This window comes from Armigeres subalbatus, chromosome 2 (genome assembly GCF_024139115.2).
Source record: "Armigeres subalbatus isolate Guangzhou_Male chromosome 2, GZ_Asu_2, whole genome shotgun sequence".
Taxonomy (NCBI): Eukaryota; Metazoa; Arthropoda; class Insecta; order Diptera; family Culicidae; genus Armigeres; species Armigeres subalbatus.
This window is the reverse complement of record NC_085140.1, coordinates 302,113,858-302,134,025: the sequence shown is the minus strand read 5'-3', so window position 1 is coordinate 302,134,025 and position 20,168 is coordinate 302,113,858. Positions and strand designations below refer to the sequence as shown.

Here is a 20,168-nt window from a genome sequence, read left to right as displayed (position 1 = left end):
TCAAAATTAAGTAGTATAAAAGAAAAGTGCACTCGCTCGCAGATCATTCAGTCTTTTTATACCATCACTAGAAATTCGCGGTTATTTGAAAAGATCGTTTTCTTACTTTTTGCATAGCCAAGCAAACAGCCTTTTCAAGGCTCTAAGAGTTAAAAAAATGTTCTCCTTCAGTAGCTATCGCACGGATTAGAAGGCCCTTCAGTGGAAGGGCTGAGATACAATCTACATCCCTGCTGAACCAACTTGTGGTTTATTTAAGGTTGCCACTGTCGAGGCTAATATTTCGTGACCGGACAGATACTTTCTGAATTTATTTATCCAAAATAGTTGATGTGAGAAATTTGGACATATTATGTATCTTAAAGGCATGGTCAAGTCAAGTCCTACGTCCACTTAGCGGTTATGTCACAGACATTACCCACTGTTCGTTTTGTGATTACTTCGAATACAATGGATAGATTTGACTGGACATAAACACAATAACAATAAAACAATTGTGTTCTTGCTCGAACATCAGTGAGGAAATTAGTTCTGAGGTTGTTTATGACTTTTAGCAAATTAACCCTTGAATGACTCATGAAGCTTCACGAACATTTTTCGGGGTTCGTTTTTTTGTTTTCTCTGAGAGTAGTAGGTAGGCAAAAAAAAAGGCAAAACAAATGTTCGCGAGTCTTTTGCATTGCCTACTTCTTGTTTTGTGAGTAAGATTCGCAGATTTCCACCACTGGCGCATGGACGACACAAAAACAATAAGCATGCTTGCCTGGTACTTACGTGACAACCTAGGAATTACGTGCGGGTGGGCCGGCGGCGGCACCGAAGCTGCTGAAGCACACGACTCCGGTCCTGTACGATCACGGCTGCAATCAGACGATGCGATTTTGCCCTCTCTCCACTGGATACGCGGACTTATGCGCGAACGCGACACGTGCGTTCGATCGTCCCAACTCGTCTTCGGTTGCTGTTGCTGGCTGACGACACGGTTTGTTGGTAGCGACCTGCCTGTCCAGGGTGCAGGAATTAGTGAGTGCCACCTCTTCCGGCCACGCGTGTCCGGGTATCCTCCGAAATCGAAAGGTGGGGTCAGAGCGATCTCTGACTTTGGGTGATGTGCCGGCAATGGCCTCCGCGGCCGCGAATCCTATTAAAGACAAGCTCAGCACACGTGCTCCACCTTTTGCATTTAAAATCCACTGTCTTACCTCTTGTACAAAAGAAACAACACACTTGCCGCCTACTATTAAGTCCGTTTTGTCTATACGGAACGATTAACTTCGGAAAGGGAAAAGTTTAATTAGCAAATCTACTCAGGAATTTCACATGGTTTTAAGTACCTAATTAAGCACACCACGACGCGACACACTGAACCGATCACTCTTGCCTCTTCCACAATTCGAAACGAAGTGGAAGATCAAAGCCTAAGAATGTCCTCAGATACCGGCAAATTTCCAGACTTTCGGTTTCGAGGTCGCGAAATTGGACGAAGTCAAATTTCGCGAATGTCACATTGTTAGAAATGTTAGGAACATTAGATGGCCTCTCTTTCTAGCGGCCGTTTAATTCCCAAATTAAGCTCTCTTCCCATGTTCGGAAGGAGTGGGCCAAGCCGAACGGGAAAGGTCATTGCATCCTGAATGGATACCTTGCCAGGTCGATGTCCGCTAATAGAAATCGCAGATTTGCGGCGTATGATCCTGCTCGACAAACATTTAACTGTTGGCGCGTGTAACTGAGTTGGGGACTCATTTACGCAATCGTATGCCAGTTGCAACTCTGTGAAGGATGTGATCTAGTGCGGTGGACAAAGTTTAAAGTTTAAATGAAAAAAAAAACGACTGAACATGCAGACACGTGAAATAACGAAAACCAATAAATAATTGCAGTGAAAGGAAACATTAAAAAAGCGTACTTGTTACACCATCAGCCTTCTTTCAGGATTATCCAAGGTATTCGAAAAAGCTATTCATCACCGGTTACTTGAGTCTGCCGAAAATCTCAACATCTTGCTCAAGGAACAGTTTGGTTTCCGACGCGGTCAGTCAACTGTACATCAACTGACCTCGAGTTACCAACGTCCTCAGACGGAACAAGTTTGTCTCAAAAACGTCCGCCATGGCCTTACTCGATGTGTACAAACTACAAAGCTACAATCTTCCCAGCTACCTGGTGAAAATCATCAACAATTACCTGTCGGCAAGGACATTCCGGGTCTCAATCAGCGGAGCGAGTTCCAATGCGCACAACATCGTCGCAGAGCGACCCCCAGGGCAGTAACCTCGGGCCCTGTTTTCCAATCTGTTCACCTCCGAAATGCCAGAACCTCCAGAAGGCGGCATTCTGTCTCTGTTCGCAGATGACACCCCAATCGTCTACATCGGTAGAGTGATCAGAGCGTTAGTGGCAAAACTCCAACGAGGCCTGGATGCCCTGACAGAGTATCTCACCAGCTGGAAGATCTGTATCAACGCGGCGAAGACCCAGGTCATCATTTTCCCCCACTCTAAATCCTCTAAACATGTTCCGCCTAGGGACTGTAAAATCACCGTCAATGGCACGACTGTGGAATGGGCCAATGAGGCCGACTACCTTGACTTGACCCTCGATAGCAAGCTTATTTTCAGGCAACAGGTTGACAAGACGGTGGCAAAGTGTAACGTTTTGTTGAAACTACTGTACCATTTGATCAACCGCCGGTCGTCATTGTCCCTGAAAAATAGGCTTGCTGTCTACAAACAAATCATCTTTCTTGTGATCGACTACGGCCTTCATTAATCGTTAAGAGTGCTTAAAATCGCGTAAGCGTAAATCGTTTCTTGCACTCATTCTCGAGTCAAGTAAGAGACACTGAAGAGACACATTAAGGCCGATGTTGAAGTCGAAATACGTATCTGTTAAAGTTACAATCAACTGTTGGAGTAAAATGAGATATGATGGCCTACTTCCCATACCAATAATATGAATCTATTATAGCACGCATTTGTGTGCTATAATGGAAAACCAACATAAGAACAGTAATTAATACATGATTACATTTTGTTCAATTTGTTTGGGTAAGTGTTCAAATAATTATTTCTCTAAATGAAATAATTTGATGGACAAGACATCAAATTTCTCCAAAAGCAGGTTGATCTGTCGCTCGTAGATTGTTGAGTCGTGCCACGTGGCACAATAACATGGAATCTGAAGGTTCTCTGCATTATCATGATTTATCGGCAAGAACTATCAAGTGAAATAAATTAGACGCTACCATTTTGGCGCAGATTTATCATATTAATGCTCATTTTTTGTCATTGCTAAAAAAGGCGTGTGCAACTCGTTGCAAAACTCGATATTTCCAGCACTCGTAGTATTTATCAAACTCAAGCCTCGTCGGATAAACGTATAACTCGTTCTGGAAAAAATAGTCTTTTTGCAACTAGTTGAACAAACTACTATATCGTAGTATGTTTTAATAATCTAAACTTGGTTACATATTGAACGTCATGTTTTTGTTTAATTTTGTGAAATAATCCTTCGATGTCTTTTTAAGTCGTCACTTGGTTGTCACTTATGAATTTCGATAGTACACTTCGTTAGTGGTAAGAAAAATATGTTTGTGCTTTTATTAAAATAAAACGCTGATAATTTTAAGGTCTGACGAAGAATGTCCCCATTTTGAACAAAGCTTCATCGTACGATTACTGTATTAGCAATTGGTTGAAATCTGAACCGTTGGACGTCGGCAATCGCACGAGCTATACGTCAGCAATCTTTTTCCCCATTATAATTCCAAAAGGTTTTCTCATCGAATGCAGATTACAAAGACGAGCCTTCTTCTGCATTGACGTCAAACTCGTGCGATTTGTGCACACTTCATCAAACACGGTTTCAAAATTTTGTAAACAAATTTCTTGGCTGTAGATCTCGTAGAAATCATGTATTCAGAGATAGACGGAAACGACCTTCTTGAACCAATCAAGCAATGATGTTCGTCAAAATATGAGCAAATTGAATAATATTAAAGTTTAAGATTGAAAGGTATTATAATCGGCTTAATAAACTGGATCAAAAGTTTCGTGACTGCGGTTGATTCTTGTGTTTCAAAGCCAATACCTATTACATGTATTTTTTTGTTCATTTGCTTTAGTCTTAGCAAGATCAGACATCATATTTAGATGGGAAACAACCACGGCTAACTGTTCCGTATTCCCATAGCTCCCATATTCATTCTACATTCTATTAAAATAGAAGAAATTCAAGGGGTCCGTAATTTTTCTTTTTTCAGTGAGGGAAAGTATTTAAATAACATCTCTGTTCACAGAATCGCATATAGGTATTTGATACGCGGCTAATAATAACGACTACGGAACGCCTGTGTCGTCGGTGAAAGTCCACCATACAGATAACCCCAATTCACGGTGTGATGCGCCTATCGATGATTTGGCAAAATAAAATAGTAAGTGGATGCCTGGAAAATATTGCGCGGGAAAGTAAAGGCAGAATATTTTGAAAGACTTTTTCATGACATTTTATAAAAAAGATTAGAAGTACAAGTCAAGTTGACTCGAAAGTCAAGTACGAGACACTGAAAACGGCCTTACTGTTGAGGTCGAAATACGTATCTGTCAAGGTACAATTAAGTGGTGGAATTAAATGGGATTGTACAAACTCGTCTTATGACAAGTGTATTCATGTAGTTTTCTCCGTGGACTTTATTTTTGAGTCATTGATGAACGCAGGAATCGGCAGGCGCTGTTGGGTACGGGGTCATTTGGCCGAAACCCATTCGGCCGAATGCCACTAGGCCGAACATACCATTAGGTTGGAACCCATCTGGCCGAAAGGGTCGATTGCCGAAAGGGTCGTTTGGCCGAATGGGTCATTTGGCCGAAAGGGTCGTTTGGCCAAAAGGGTAATTTGGCCGAAAGGGTAATTTGGCCGAAAGAGTCGTTTGGCCGAATGGGTCATTTGGCCAAAAGGATCATTTAGCTGAAAGGATGATTACGCCGAAAGGGTCATTTGGCCGAAAGAGTCATTTGGCCGAACGGATCATTAGGCCAAAAGGGTCATTTAGCCTAAAGGGTCATTTGGCCGGAAGGGTCATTTGGCCGGAAGGGTCGTTTGGCCAAAAGGGTCATTTTGCCGAGGGGAAGGGTCATTTGGCCGAAAGTTGTTTTGCCGAATACACCATTTGGCCGAACAGACTATTAGACCGAAAGTCATTTGGCCGAAGGGTCATTTTGCCGAAAGGGTCATTTGGCCGAAAAGATCATCTGACCGAAAGGGTCGTTTGGCCGAAAGGGTCTTTTGGCCGAAAGAGTCAGTTGGCCTAAAGGGTCGTTTGGCCGAAAGAGTCATTTGGCTGAAAGGGTCATTTGGCCGAAAGGGTTATTCGGCCGAAAGGGTCGTTTGACCGAAAGGGTCGTTTGCCGAAATGGTCATTTGGCCGGAAGGGTCATTAGGCCAAAACGGTCATTAAGCCGAAAGTGTCATTTGACCGAAATGGTCATTGCCCGAAAGGGTTGTGGGGGGGGGGGTAGGTGGATTGGTTGACATAAAATAAATTTAATATTTGTAAAATAGTCTATTCGACATTTTATGTGATGTGACATGGTTTGTGTGATAATAAATTGAAAATAGTTCTTGTGAATGGTTCCAGATTAAACCAAATTAAAGCGCTATAAAATGAAAACACGCTTCAGTGGAATATCTAAAAAAATAATCAACGGATTTTTTTCTGTGATTTATAGATGGATGAAAGTCGACCCCTGACAATGTTCCGATGCGAACAAATAGAACCAAGTAAATTGGCAAAGGAATGGCACGAATGGAAAGACTCTCTGGAGTTTTATTTCGACTCCTATCAGATAGTCGATCAGAAAATAAAGCGTTCGAAAATGTTGCACTTTGGTGGTCCTCAATTGCAGAAGGTTTATAAAAGTTTGGAAGGTACCGAAGATTTTCCGCTGGTTATGCTAGAAAAACGTTGGTACGATGTAGCTGTTGATCGTTTGAATGCATACTTTAAGCCACGCTGTCAAGATGTTCTGGAGAGGCATAAGTTGACAATTATGAAACAAATATCTGAAAGTTTTTCTCACTATCTATTGCGTTTACGTCAACAGCTGAGGGACTGTGGATTCGATAAATATTCTAAAGATATTCGGAATATCCTAGAGGAGATTGTGCTTATCGATGTAATTGTCGAGCGGTGCAATTTACCGGAACTCCGAAGAAAAATCCTCGAGAAAGATCAGTCGCTGGCAGATATTGAAGTTTTGGGAACATCCATGGAGAGCGTCCGGCTGCAAGAAAAGGAACTGAGAATCAGCGTCCACAGCGATAGTAGTCAGTCGGAAATCTGTAAAATAAAGACGTGGAAATCAAAGGGGGACGCCAACAGGGCCGAATATTGAAGCGATTCAATCCTGGACCGTTTAAAACAGGAATTAACGAAGTAGACATTATTTGTTAAGGTTGCGGAAAATACGGGCATTTTTCAAAGGCACCATCATGTCCAGTGAGGGATCAACACTGTCGCAGATGCCAAAAAATCTGGCATTTCGAAGTAGTTTGTCGTAAACGTCCTGGTCCAGCCCAACAAACATTCCCTCCTAAAAAAGTGCAAGCAATCGAGGAAGTTTGCAAGAACACGCCCACCCAGGAGCAAGATACAGTAACATCAGAAGACAAAGAAAAGGTATATTACACGTTTCATATGGGAAGTAAATCGAACGTATTTCAATTTTCAGTGCAAAATCGGAAGAGTCTCAGTGGAGGTATTCGTCGATTCAGGCTCAGAAGTAAACATAATAACTGCAAAGATATGGGAAACTATGAAAGCGCAAAAAGTTGTCGTGATTAGATGTGAGAAGGGAAGCGAGGCAGTTCTGAAAGCCTATGGTAATAACGTGCCACTTTCAATTTTGGGCATTTTTGATGCAGTTGTCGAGATCGGGAGGCGATCGACTGAGGCCACATTTTTCGTTGTCGTGGGTGGGCAACGAAATTTGTTGGGTGACGGTACCTCGAAGAAATTAGGAATTCTGAAAATCGGCTTGGACGTGAATCAAGTACTGGATGTCTCGGATACAACGTGTGCTCCGTTTCCAAAAATTTCAGACATACAAGTGCATATCCGCATGGATCCCGACGTGAAACCAATTTTTCAGCCACTGCGGCGAGTGCCCATTCATCTAGAGAACGCTGTGACGGAGAAGATAGAGGATCTTCTACAACGGGACATCATTGAAGTGAAACGAGGGCCAGCAACATGGGTGTCACCGTTAGTAGTGGCCAGTAAGGCAAACGGTTCGATTAGACTGTTCGTGGATTTAAGACGTATTAACCAGGCAGTTATTCGCGACCGACATCCGATGCCAATTATCGAAGATGCTCTCGCTAGAATTGGAAAAGGAAAAATATGGAGTGTATTGGATGTCAAGGATGCATTCTTTCTTCTGGAGCTTGATGAGGGAACCAAAGATGTTATGACGTTCATTACTCATCATGGGCTCTACCGTTTCAAACGACTTCCATTTGGTCTTGTTTCCGCACCGGAAATTTTCCAACGTACGATGGATGAGATGCTAGCAGATTGCGAGGGGACCTATTGGTATCTTGACGACGTAGGAGTAGAGGGTAGTACAGTTGAAGAACACGACATCCGCTTACGCAAGGTATGATTAAAAAAACGAACGAAACGTGTATTTGATACTAAATTAGTAATAAATAAATCTTAAATTTTACTACAACTAACGTTTTATTGATTTGCTTTTAAATTGATTTCAGGTTCTCGAAAGGTTTAAAGAACGATGGGTAGTCCTGAATTGGGAAAAATTCAAAATACGCGTCACCGACTTTGAATTTCTGGGATATAAAATTGATCAAAAAAGCATAAGGCCATCCGATGTTAAGCGAGATGCAATAATAGATTTTCGCCGTCCTGTGAACGACAGCGAGGTGAGAAGTTTTCTGGGCTTAGCGAACTATATGGCGAAGTTCATTCCGAAGCTAGCAGAAATGGATGAACCACTGAGGAAGTTAATTCAGAAAGGAATTAAGTTTCAGTGGGGAGATACCGAAGAGCAAGCATTCAATGCTATAAAGTCGTCATAGTCCAATATCAGTTGTCTAGGGTTTTTCAATGCGAATGATGAAACGTCATTGTTCGCCGATGCTAGTCCACTTGCTTTAGGTGCAGTTCTCATCCAAACGAATAAGCAAGGAGATTCAAGAGTCGTAGAAGACTGAGAAGGAGGCTTTGTCACTTGTATGGAGTGTTGAAAAGTTTCAAGTGTATTTAATTGGTAGAGAATTTAATCTGCTGACCGATTGCAAAGCACTAACCTTTTTATTCACGCCTGCATCTCGTCCATGCGCATGTATTGAACATGTATAATGCATGTATAATATCGTGCATATTCCCGGACCATCAAACATTGCGGATACATTGATGAAGCTGAGGGATTAATGGTTCACGAAATTGTTTCTGCGGCAGTATCAACGGTCGCATTGACTTGGCCCGAGATCGAAACTGCTAGCGAAAGGGATGAGGTCATACAACTAGTGATCGAGACGTTGAATTCCAACTCGATTGATGAACTACCTTTGAGCTACAAGATGATCTCAACAGAGTTATGTTTTGTTAACAATGTGCTGCTAAGAGGAGACAGAGTCATAATACCTCAGAGTCTACAACAGCGTGTCTTGCATCTCGCACACGAAGGTCATCCTGGAATTAGGATGATGAAGGGTCATTTACGCGCAAATGTCTGGTGGCCGAAAATGGATCAGCATATTGAACAGTTCGTCAAAAATTGTCGTGGATGCACATTAGTATCAGCACCTAACCCTCCAGAGCCGATCATTCGCAAGGAATTTCCTTCGCGGCCATGGGAGCAAATAGCAGTTGATTTTTTAGGTCCACTTCCGGGTGGCGAAAATTTGTTTGTGTGTATTGACTACTACAGCAGATATCTAGAAGTAGTTGAAATGCAGGAAACAACATCTGCATCAACAATACGTCAACTGTCGATAATGTTTTCACGGTATGGATTGTCTGTTTCATTGCGCGCAGATAACAACCCACAATTTTCCTCTGAAGAATTCCACGCGTTCTGCAAAGAGCAAGGCATTCGTCTGGAGAGCAGTATTCCCTACTGGCCCCAGATGAATGGAGAAGTGGAACGGCAGAATCGGTCTATACTTAAACGTCTCCGAATTTCTCAAGAGCTTGGACATTATTGGCGGAAAGAATTGCGTCAGTATCTTTTAACGTATCACTCTACAGCGCACCCTACAACTGGAAAATCTCCAGCGGAGTTGATGTTCGGACGGCGTATACGTACCAAACTGCCATACATCCCCTCCACTGTAAATTGCTATGATGAGGACGTAAGAGACCAAGATAGCATTCAGAAAGAAAAAGGGAGGGTGTACGCACGTACTACACTGAAAAAAACTTTGTAGTAGAAATAACAATTTTGTGGTAAAATTAAGAACAGTACCGACGTTTTTCAACCGAAGGGACAAATCGCTCAATTAAACCATAAATCTGATTGAAAGTATTTTCAATTTTACCATAAAAATTGTTATTTAGCATAGACGCAAACAAAATAGTTGATTTTACCACACAATTTTACTACGTTTTCAGTAAGAATAACCATAGAAGCGGTTGAATATACCAATTTTATCGTGAGATAGACCATATTTTAGTTATTTTAAGAAATTTGGCACTTCGGTTGAAAAACGTCGGTGCTGTTCTCAATATTACCCCTAAAATGGTAGTTTCTACTAGACCTGTGCGCCGAAGTATTTTTGAACGGCGGCGGCGTAAGGTCATTTTTACACCGGCGGCGGCGGCGTCGGCGGCGTGAAGAATTTTGTATCCACAGAATCCAATCCACAGAAAAAGTTTACATTACATCCTCCACTAAGAAAGACATTGCCCCATCATAGCACATAGGTTCATAAGAAAGTATTTTGGATATAAATCCTGAAATTCGTTTGGAAATTTCCGCAAGATATTCCTCAGGAAATGCGAAAAAGGAATTCTACGAATTAATTTAGAATTTCCCTAATAAATTCCTCAGAACTGCCCTTGTAACTTTAATTGGGTATTTCTTCGGAAATTCTCTCCTAAATTTCTCCACAGTTTCCTTCATGAATTTTCTTGGAAATTATTTTAAGCATTGCCTCGGAAGTTCCTTTACGGAGTTTTTTCGGAATCTCTTCAGAAATTCATTCGAAAACTTTTTTAGGAATCCCTTTGGAACTTTCTTTAAGAATTTCTTAGAAAATACCCATGGAAAATTGTTCAAGAATTTCTATAGGAATGCCTACGGGCACAGTTTTAGGAATGCATTCGGAAATCCCTTTAATAGAAATCCTTCGGAATTCGGATTAGGATTTTTTTAGAAATTCCTTCAGTTTTTTAGCCATTTTCAATAAAAAATCTTCCGGTAATTCATAAAAAAAATCTTCGGAAACTCTAGGAAGATACTTTTGGTATTCTTTTGAAATTTCCTTTTGGAATTTGGTTGGAACTTTCTCCAGGTTTTTTTTCGAATTTCCTATAGGAATTTCTTCAAACTTTATTCCCTCTAAAATTCCCTTAGCAACTCTTCGAGAAGTTCTGGTAAACCTTCGAAAATTTCTTTCGGGAATCTTTTCAGAAATTCTTTTGGGACGTCTTCAGAAATTTCGTTTGTTAATTCCTTCAATTTTTTAAACCGTTGTTCAAGTGTTTTTTCAACTGAAAATAAGTTTAACACTCAAATACCTTTGGAACTTTCTTCGAAAATTCCTTTAGAAATTCCTTCAAATAAGAATTCTTTCCGGAATTATTCCTGCAGAAATTTTGTATGGTTTTCTGAAGGAATTTCCTAAGAACTTCCTGGAGGAAGTTCCATAGGAATTTCTGAAAAAAAAAATACGGAGGGTTTTCTGAAGGAATCTCTGGATGAATGTCCAAATTAATTCCTGGTGGCTTTTCTAAATAAATTTTCGAAGAAATTCCTGGAGGAATTTTCGACTCAATTCTTGAAGGAATAACCGAAAAAGAACCTGAAAAGATTTTCAAACAAATTTTTTTAATGAATTTCTGAAGGATTATCTGAAGGAAATCTGAAAGGATTTAAGACGGAATTTTAAATGGATTTTCCAAACAAATAGCTAAATGCATTCAGGAATTAATTCAGTAAGTCATAAAAAACATATTCTAGTATTACTTCGAAAATTCCGTCAGGAATTCTATCGGGAATTTCTCCAGAAATTTCTTCAAAAAAATCTTAGGAAATTTCTTAAGTTATTCTTCTGGAAATTCTGATTAATTAGATTAATTAGATTAAAGATTAATTCTGAAAATTCCATTTGAAATCCGTTCAGAAATTCTTTACGGAATACTTTTACAAATTTCTATCCATGTAGATAAGTACACATAAGTACACGCTCCACAGTTGTTATGGATTTGACGCGCCCCTTCTCAAAGAAGCCATCCCTCGGAAAGCTAACAAAGGATTGCGAATCTATTTATTAGTCTGTTGAAGTAAACTGCTGAAAGGTGATTCTCTCTATCCAGCAGGCTTCTCGTAAGTGACTTTGATTTCGGGTCCGCTACCTTCGTTTCCAGCAGTGCATTGAAAGCAGATTGGTAATTAAATTCGACTTTACTATTGAGTGGAGCCATATGCAGATCTAGATTCGAGCCAGGATGGTGGATAACTACATACATACATACGCACTTATGAAAATTTCTACAAATTTCCTTCGGAAATTATTTTAACAATTCCATAGGAATTTTTCCAGGTTTCCCGTATAACATTCCATTCCTTCGGAAATTTATCTAGGAATTACTTCGGAATTTCATCCCAAAATTCTAGGACTAATTTTCAGATATTTCCGTACGGAATTCTAGAGCAATTTCCAAAGGAACTCCTAAAGCAATTACCGACATTTTTCCTTAACTTCTAAAATTCCGTCAGGAATTCTATCGGGAATTTCTCCAGAAATTTCTTCAAAAATGGCAATTTAGGTACAATGAGGAGCAAAGGAAATGTTCTATTTGGTGGGTGACGTACCCCAGCTCCAGAAGCCAAGTTACTATTTTAGCATTCGCTTATCACGAGACTAACACAATGATACTCCATGCCCAGGGAAGTTAAAAGAATCCTAGACCAATTAGGATGTGTAACATTCAAACCTTTGAAAATATGGTGAACCACCCAATGCGACCAGATTGGGATTATTCCACATGAAGAGTTCGTGGCTACGCTAGTTGATTCGTTGGTCCGTATCCAAGAGGACCTAACATTTAACACGCTAATGCGGGTAAAAGTGACAGAAATAAAAGCAAACAAATCTGCTATCTGGCTATTTAATCAATGCTTGATAGGTTGCTTTGGTTCGGCAGATGCAAACGCACTGCAAACTGTGATGTTTTTGTTGACCAATCATCGGCGTGAAATACGAAATTCGGCGGCGTGGAGTCAACCGGCGTATGGCGCGCCGCCGACACTCTGACCGGCGTCGGCGTACGTCAATAAGTGTCGGCGGCGGCGGCGTGGCGCGGCGGCGCACAGGTCTAGTTTCTGCTATACAGTTTTTCTCAGTGTACGCCTCGGTGTACGCTTTGCTTGTCGCCGTAGCACAGACAAACAGACGTAACACTGAAGAAATTCCCATCGACCATGAATTCAACGACCGTTTTAAATTCAATTGATTGCGAGTTTCACATCCAGAGGCGCGCATCGCATTCCTTAATGTTTGACATTTCACACTAGCGCCTTCTGGTGACATTGTTGTACTATACTTGATTTCGTACAACATGCACGCGAGATGGTGGCAAAGTAACTGAGCGATGAATTTTTCAGGAAAATGTTCTAGCTGTTACGTCTGTTTGTCTGTGGTAGTAGTATCGAGATTAGCGACCACGTACTGGCAAAACGTCCGAAAAAGATAATAAGCTAAGCTCTAATTTCTCCCCGGAGGAGTTCGTCTTAATAGAGAAGAGAGGAACGGACGTTACAATTCGTTCAAATTCTTCAGGAAAGCAATTCAGAAGAAGTGCAGCTCACCTGAAACGTATACCAAAAATTTCTGATACGAACGATCACCGTAATCGTGACGATCCGGATCATCCCGACACAGCCTATCAGACGGGTGAAAACGGCCATCCTGATGGGAACGGTATTTCTGATGAGAACGATTTCCTCGGCGGGAACATAGATGGCAGCAGACTTGAAAACGCAACAGAAAAAGCCGGGGCATCTACAAGTGAGCGATCCAAGAGAACCAGATCCGAGTCGAGCCGACTCAAGGATTACATAATGTATTAATATCCTCACGCCATTCATACTCTTTTCAAAGAAAGGTAGGGGTGTAGGGTTCTGTATAGAATGCTTACAAACACATTACTTGGTTTTCGAATATTTCATTTTTCATTTATTTAGTTAACATCTAAACAGATAACACTGAATCAACAATTTGACGCCACAATACACGGTTCAAGGCCGCATCTCTCCAACCTCGGATATGCCCCATGCTCGCCAAGTCGTTTTGCACCTGGTCTGCCCATCTCGCTCGCTGCGCTCCACGCCGTCTCGTACCTGCCGGATCGGAAGCGAACACCATCTTTGCAGGGCTGCTGTCCGGCATTCTTGCAACATGTCCTGCCCATCGTACCCTTCCGGCTTTAGCTACCTTCTGGATACTGGGTTCGCCGTAGAGTTGGGCAAGATCATGGTTCATTCTTCGCCGCCACACACCGTCTTCTTGCACACCGCCAAAGATGGTCCTAAGCACCCGTCTCTCGAATACTCCGAGTGCTTGCAAGTCCTCCTCGAGCATTGTCCATGTTTCATGTCCGTAGAGGACAACCGGTCTTACAAGCGTCTTGTACATGACACATTTGGTGCGGTGGCGAATCTTTTTCGACCGCAGTTTCTTCTGGAGCCCGTAGTAGGCCCGACTTCCACAGATGATGCGCCTTCGTATTTCACGACTAACGTTGTTGTCAGCCGTTAGCAAGGATCCGAGGTAGACGAATTCCTCGACCACCTCGAAGGTATCCCCGTCTATCGTAACACTGCTTCCCAGGCGGGCCCTGTCGCGCTCGGTTCCGCCCACAAGCATGTACTTTGTCTTTGACGCATTCATCACCAGTCCAACTTTTGTTGCTTCACGTTTCAAGCGGGTGTACAGTTCTGCCACCTTTGCAAATGTTCGGCCGACAATGTCCATGTCATCCGCGAAGCAAATAAATTGACTGGATCTGTTGAAAATCGTACCCCGGCTGCTATACCCGGCTCTCCGCATGACACCTTCTAGCGCAATGTTGAACAACAGGCACGAAAGTCCATCACCTTGTCTTAGTCCCCGGCGCGATTCGAACGAACTGGAGTGTTCGCCCGAAATCTTCACACATTTTTGCACACCATCCACCGTTGCTTTGATCAGTCTGGTAAGCTTCCCAGGGAAGCTGTTCTCGTCCATAATTTTCCATAGCTCTACGCGGTCTATACTGTCGTATACCGCCTTGAAATCAACGAACAGATGGTGCGTTGGGACCTGGTATTCATGGCATTTTTGAAAGATTTGCCGTACAGTAAAGATCTGGTCCGTTGTCGAGCGGCCGTCAACGAAGCCGGCTTGATAACTTCCTACAAATTAATTCACTAATGGTGACAGACGACGGAAGATGATCTGGGATATCACTTTGTAGGCGGCATTAAGGATGGTGATCGCTCGAAAGTTCTCACACTCCAGTTTGTCGCCTTTCTTGTAGATGGGGCATATAACCCCTTCCTTCCACTCCTCCGGTAGCTGTTCAGTTTCCCAGATTCTGACTATCAGTTTGTGCAGGCAAGTGGCCAGCTTTTCCGGCCCATCTTGATGAGCTCAGCTCCGATACCATCCTTACCAGCTGCTTTATTGGTCTTTAGCTGTTGAATGGCATCCTTAACTTCCCTCAAGGTGGGGGCTGGTTGGCTTCCATCGTCCACTGAACTGACGTAGTCATCTCCTCCGCTGCCTTGACTTTCACTGCCTGTACTCTCCGCGCCATTCAGATGTTCCTCGTAGTGCTGCTTTCACCTTTCGATCACCATACGTTCGTCCGTCAAGATGCTCCCATCCTTATCCCGGCACATTTCGGCTCGCGGCACGAAGCCTTTGCGGGATGCGTTGAGCTTCTGGTATAACTTGCGTGTTTCTTGAGAACGGCACAGCTGTTCCATCTCCTCGCACTCCGCTTCTTCCAGGCGGCGTTTCTTCTCCTGAAAAAGGCGGGTCTGCTGTCTCCGCTTCCGTCTATAACGTTCCACGTTCTGCCGGGTACCTTGCTGCAGCGCGACCGCCCGCGCTGCGTCCTTCTCCTCCAGAATCTGTCTGCACTCTTCGTCGAACCAATCGTTCCGTCGACTTCGACCCATGTACCCGACGTTGTTCTCCGCTGCGTCATTAATGGCTGCTTTGACCGTATTCCAGCAGTCCTCAAGAGGGGCCCCATCGAGCTCACCCTCTTCCGGCAACGCTGCCTCGAGATGCTGCGCGTATGCAGTGGCGACATCAGGTTGCTTCAGTCGCTCTAGGTCGTACCGCGGCGGTTGTCGGTACCGAACATTGTTGATGACGGATAGTTTTGGGCGCAGTTTAACCATCACCAGATAGTGGTCAGAGTCGATGTTAGCGCCACGATATGTCCTGACCAGGGTTGTTAATCGATAAATTATCATCGTTAATTTAACGCCAACTTCGATAACGATAACGCTTTTACGATAATGCTTCGTTGACGATAAAGTGAGCGTTGAATTAACGTTATCGTTATCGAGTTTTCGTTGATTTATCGATAATTATCGAGTTAACTGTAACATGTACTATAGTTCAAAGCGCAAATATTTACAAGTTGAATTTGCAATATCTATTCAGGAACGCCTGAATTAAATTGACATTCAAGGAGGTCATCGAATTGACCAAAACATTATTTCGTTCAATCATTAAAGTTCTTACAGAATCGCAGTTGTACACAGTAGAGAATCTGAGAGGATTTTTAATGTCTACCTATGCTTATGTTTAATCTAGCATGATTAATAAAACTTCTGTTTTGAAGATCCGGAGCACCCAGATATATAAATGTTTTATGACTCACAGTTTAGACTAAACTTTTTAGTCTAACCAAATCATATTGAATAGATGACGAGGCTAGTCCACCAACCTGTCGAGAAAATGTTTTCTCGGTTCTGGTGCTGCCTGGAATACAGCACAACAGATCGCTGCATCAAATAAATTTCTAGTGCTTGGATCCCAATATATTTCCCAAGGGTTCCGATTGATTCCAGGTGAATATTCTTGCTTATACGATAAGGATTAGCGAAGGAAAATCATGCTCTCTCATTAAAAGCGTACTTATATTTAAGTGTCACTGTATCAGAGAAGTAAGTCCGCCAGGGTAGTGCGAATTTCCGCGATCTTCTTATTGGAAAAACACTAAACCACCAACAGAGCACCTCACTTCTCATTGTTTCGTAGAGTAGCAGGCATTAAGCAATCATTTCAGAGTGCCCCGCTTCAATCAAAATTAACTCTCATCAACCAGCTGCAAACAATTTGTTCCATTCTCGGCTTCTGTCAAAATTTTACACCAACCTTGTTCGCGTAATCTAGTAACCCCATTATCGCAAAATTATCGAGTTAACTTACGTTAAATTATCGAACTCCGATAATAATTCAGTTGATTCATCGTTATCGTAGCAACCGATAACGTTGATCACAATCAACTTTATCGGCGATAACGATAAATTCACGATTAACAACCCTGGTCCTGACGTCGATAATGTCGGAGAAGTGCCGTCCATCAATCAGAACGTGGTCGATTTGTGATTCTGTCTGCAGTGGTGATCTCCAGGTGTACCGATACGGGAGGCTGTGTTGGAAGTAGGTGCTGCGAATGGCCATATTCTTGGAGGCGGCGAAATCAATTAGTCGTAGGCCGTTTTCGTTCGTCAGCCGGTGAGCGCTGAACTTTCCAATAGTCGGTCTAAACTCCTCCTCTTGGCCAACCTGAGCGTTCAAATCTCCTATGATGATTTTGACGTCGTGGCTTGGACAGCTGTCGTACTCACGTTCCAGCTGCGCGTAGAATGCGTCCTTATCATCATCAGTGCTTCCGGAGTGTGGGCTATGGACGTTGATTATGCTGAAGTTGAAGAACCGGCCTTTGATCCTCAACCTGCACATTCTTTCATTGATCGGCCACCACCCGATCACGCGCCTTTGCATATCGCCCATCACTATGAAAGCTGTTCCCAGCTCGTGTGTGTTGCCGCAGCTCTGGTAGATAGTATGATTACCTCTAAACGTTTGCACCATTGATCCCTTCCAACAAACCTCCTGCAGCACTACGATGCCGAATCCACGGCCCTTGAGCACATCGGCGAGTATGCGTGTGCTCCCGATGAAGTTGAGAGATTTGCAGTTCCACGAACCGAGTTTCCAATCGCTAGTCCCTTTTCGTCGCAGTGGTCTTCGCCGATGGTTCCGGTCCGTACTCTCTTGTTGATTGTTCGTTGCTTATGATTTTTTAAAGGCTGGCTTGCAGGGCCTGACACCAAACCACCGACGAACCGACGTGTCACTGGCGTTCTCTGATTGTCTCACACTTTTTAACGGTTATTCGCTTTTGCGGGCGATCGCTCCTGTCAAATGAGCTAAGACACAACTCCGCTGTGTAACTGCTGCCGACGTCCATACGTCTTTGCAGTGGACGTCTGCACGTCCCAAACTAGCTCTCCAAGCTTGAGATGCTCAGGGTTCGCCATCTACCTGCTTGTGGGACATTACGACAAGAAAGCCGGAGAAAGGTGGACTTTACAACACTATAATCGACGCAATTGCATGCATGTAGGGATAGAGTAATGTAACATAAACACATTTTACTTATATTTTATATTTGTTTTCATTTTAGAGAGTTCAGTTAGTAGGGAGATAGGGAATTAGTGCTGCCATTGTTGAAGTTGGGGCCTATCGTAGGCATGCGCATATAGGGGGACATACCTGTGGTACCCTACGGTACCGGCAACGGGGAACGAAGAGACTCATCCCCGGCTCAGTCGATGAACAGCCTGCTGATCGGTTGATGGGCTGGGCTCGTTGTTGGTATATCCATCGATATCCGGATCCAGTGTCGATCGGGGTATAGCCGAAGTGAGTGTTGGCCACGGAGATGCTCGTTCGGGAACCGTTGCTGTTTGATTCCGACTCCGTCGAGGCTTGATCCCGGCACTGCGGGTGGATAGCCGGGTAGGCTGACCGCATTACTCGACACATGTGCGTTGGTCTGAATCGGCGCAGCTTTCGATATTCGGGGAACATGACCGAGGGGGGGGTGGTTGATCACGGAGACGGTCTTTCTAGGAAAACCGGAGAGACTTGATCCCGGTTCCGTAGGAGCTTGATTCCGAATTCGTCAGGTTTGATCCCGGCACCGGTGAAGAATAGCTTATTAGACTGGTAACGTAGCCGACGTGGCTTCTTCCCGGATTTCCTGAATGGGTAGCCGGCGAGGCTCCCGCGTTGGACACTTTAACGAGAATCCTAAATGACGAAGAACGGTCACCGAACACTTAACGCCGTTCCGCATGGTCACTTTCACAGCCCATTTCTTCTTCGGTGTTTCGTGCACGGCTGTCTAACAACGACTCCCCTCTCAATCGACAATCTCCTTTTCGTCTCCCCATCTTCGTTCATTCGGCTTCGGATATTACGTTACCTTTTCGCTCGTTTCGCTCCATGAGCGAAAATCAGGGAAGGGGATAGGACGCTGGGTACACTCTTATAAAAAAGTCGGCAAAATGATCAATATTGTTTTCTATGAACTATATGCAAGTGTGTCGATTCCTACGTTGTTACCACATACGGTAACAGCTGCAATGTTAATACACGTAGGTTGGTGGCTAAGCTATGAAAACTTCGCGAGCCATTATGGGGGTGGCGGTAGTGTTCGATGATTTTTCATCATGGTGTCGTGGGCAGCAAATTTGAATTATTTTCCATGGAGTGACACGTCGGTTCGTCGGTGACCAAACCCCCTAAATTTCCGGAGGACCATTCCTCCTTATTTCCGGTGGACCATGGTGCACAGTTTTACTTAGAGTCCCTCGCTGGCACTCGGACGATGATCAGCCGCCCTTAACATGGAGAACAGACGCTGTTGTGAGCCGATCCTGACATGGAGAACAGACGCTCAATAAGATTTGCACTTCCGGAGAGGAGCAAACCCCCCCTTCCCTGTCAGCATACGACCATAGTTCCCACCGGGGTTGGTTACCCGATCTTCCCTAAGGTTGCTCGTATCCCGGCCAGCACCGCGGGGAGGTAGGGATAGGAGTTGCTGGGTAAGAGGCTAAGGACCGCGAGATGGGGTCTATTTTATTCCTTCAGGTACGCGAAGTACCAATGGTACGCTTTACCCAGCATTTGCCGTGCCGGTTTTCGAATATACTAACCTGATTATTTACAGACCATGGATATCAAGACGGAAAACTGGGAGCACTGCTTCGCGAGGAGAGCGACTACGAGGACGTGAACGGTGTAGAGCGGTAGTGTCTAGTGCTGTGATCGAATTATAAATAAAGAATCTAAAGATAAATAGTAACTTAAATCCCTACAGTGGGTGAAAATTCAACATGGGAGTAAAGGCAAAGTACTCACCGGATTTTCTCGCATTTTACTTTATTTTGGCTTCTTGCACGCAAGGGCGGGTTTGAGTGAAAGGAACCATTAAGTGAGTTGTTTCGCGGTTCCGTGCATATGGACGCAACTGATAACCCAACTAACATTTTTGGTGCTAAAAGCTTCAACTTCTAGCCTTTGGCTGTATAATATTTGAATAAAAGCCGCCAATGCTGAATAAAAGAAAAGCCTCCACAAATAATCCCTTAAACTTCAACTCGACTATTACCCAAATACCTATCAGCTAGTCAGTGTGCCGAATATATTCAATCTTTTATCGTTTATGCAGCTTTCATATATAGTCATAAAACAGCTCTGTCTGAATTAGCAACAAAGCTTATCGGTTAAGAGCTCATGTATGTAACTGAGTTGCTTGTTAGCAACTTCCCATATTACGGTGAGTAGCATTCACAATGAAAACGTTTTTGCTGTTGTTATAGCACTAACAATATAGCGCAATG

The 20,168-nt window shown here is 43.3% G+C and overlaps 1 protein-coding gene across 1 annotated transcript in view; it reads right to left on the bottom strand.

Moving 5' to 3' along the window:
- The window catches only part of LOC134209829 (uncharacterized), a 35,197-nt gene extending 16,182 nt beyond the window's left edge, over positions 1 to 19,015 (bottom strand). Inside the window, exon 1 of the mRNA XM_062685854.1 lies at positions 18,031 to 19,015. Coding sequence (XP_062541838.1) covers positions 18,031 to 18,348 — 318 coding nt within the window. The 5' untranslated portion in view covers positions 18,349 to 19,015. The remainder of the gene's footprint in view (positions 1 to 18,030) is intronic.
- Between the last annotated feature and the right edge of the window lie 1,153 nt (positions 19,016 to 20,168).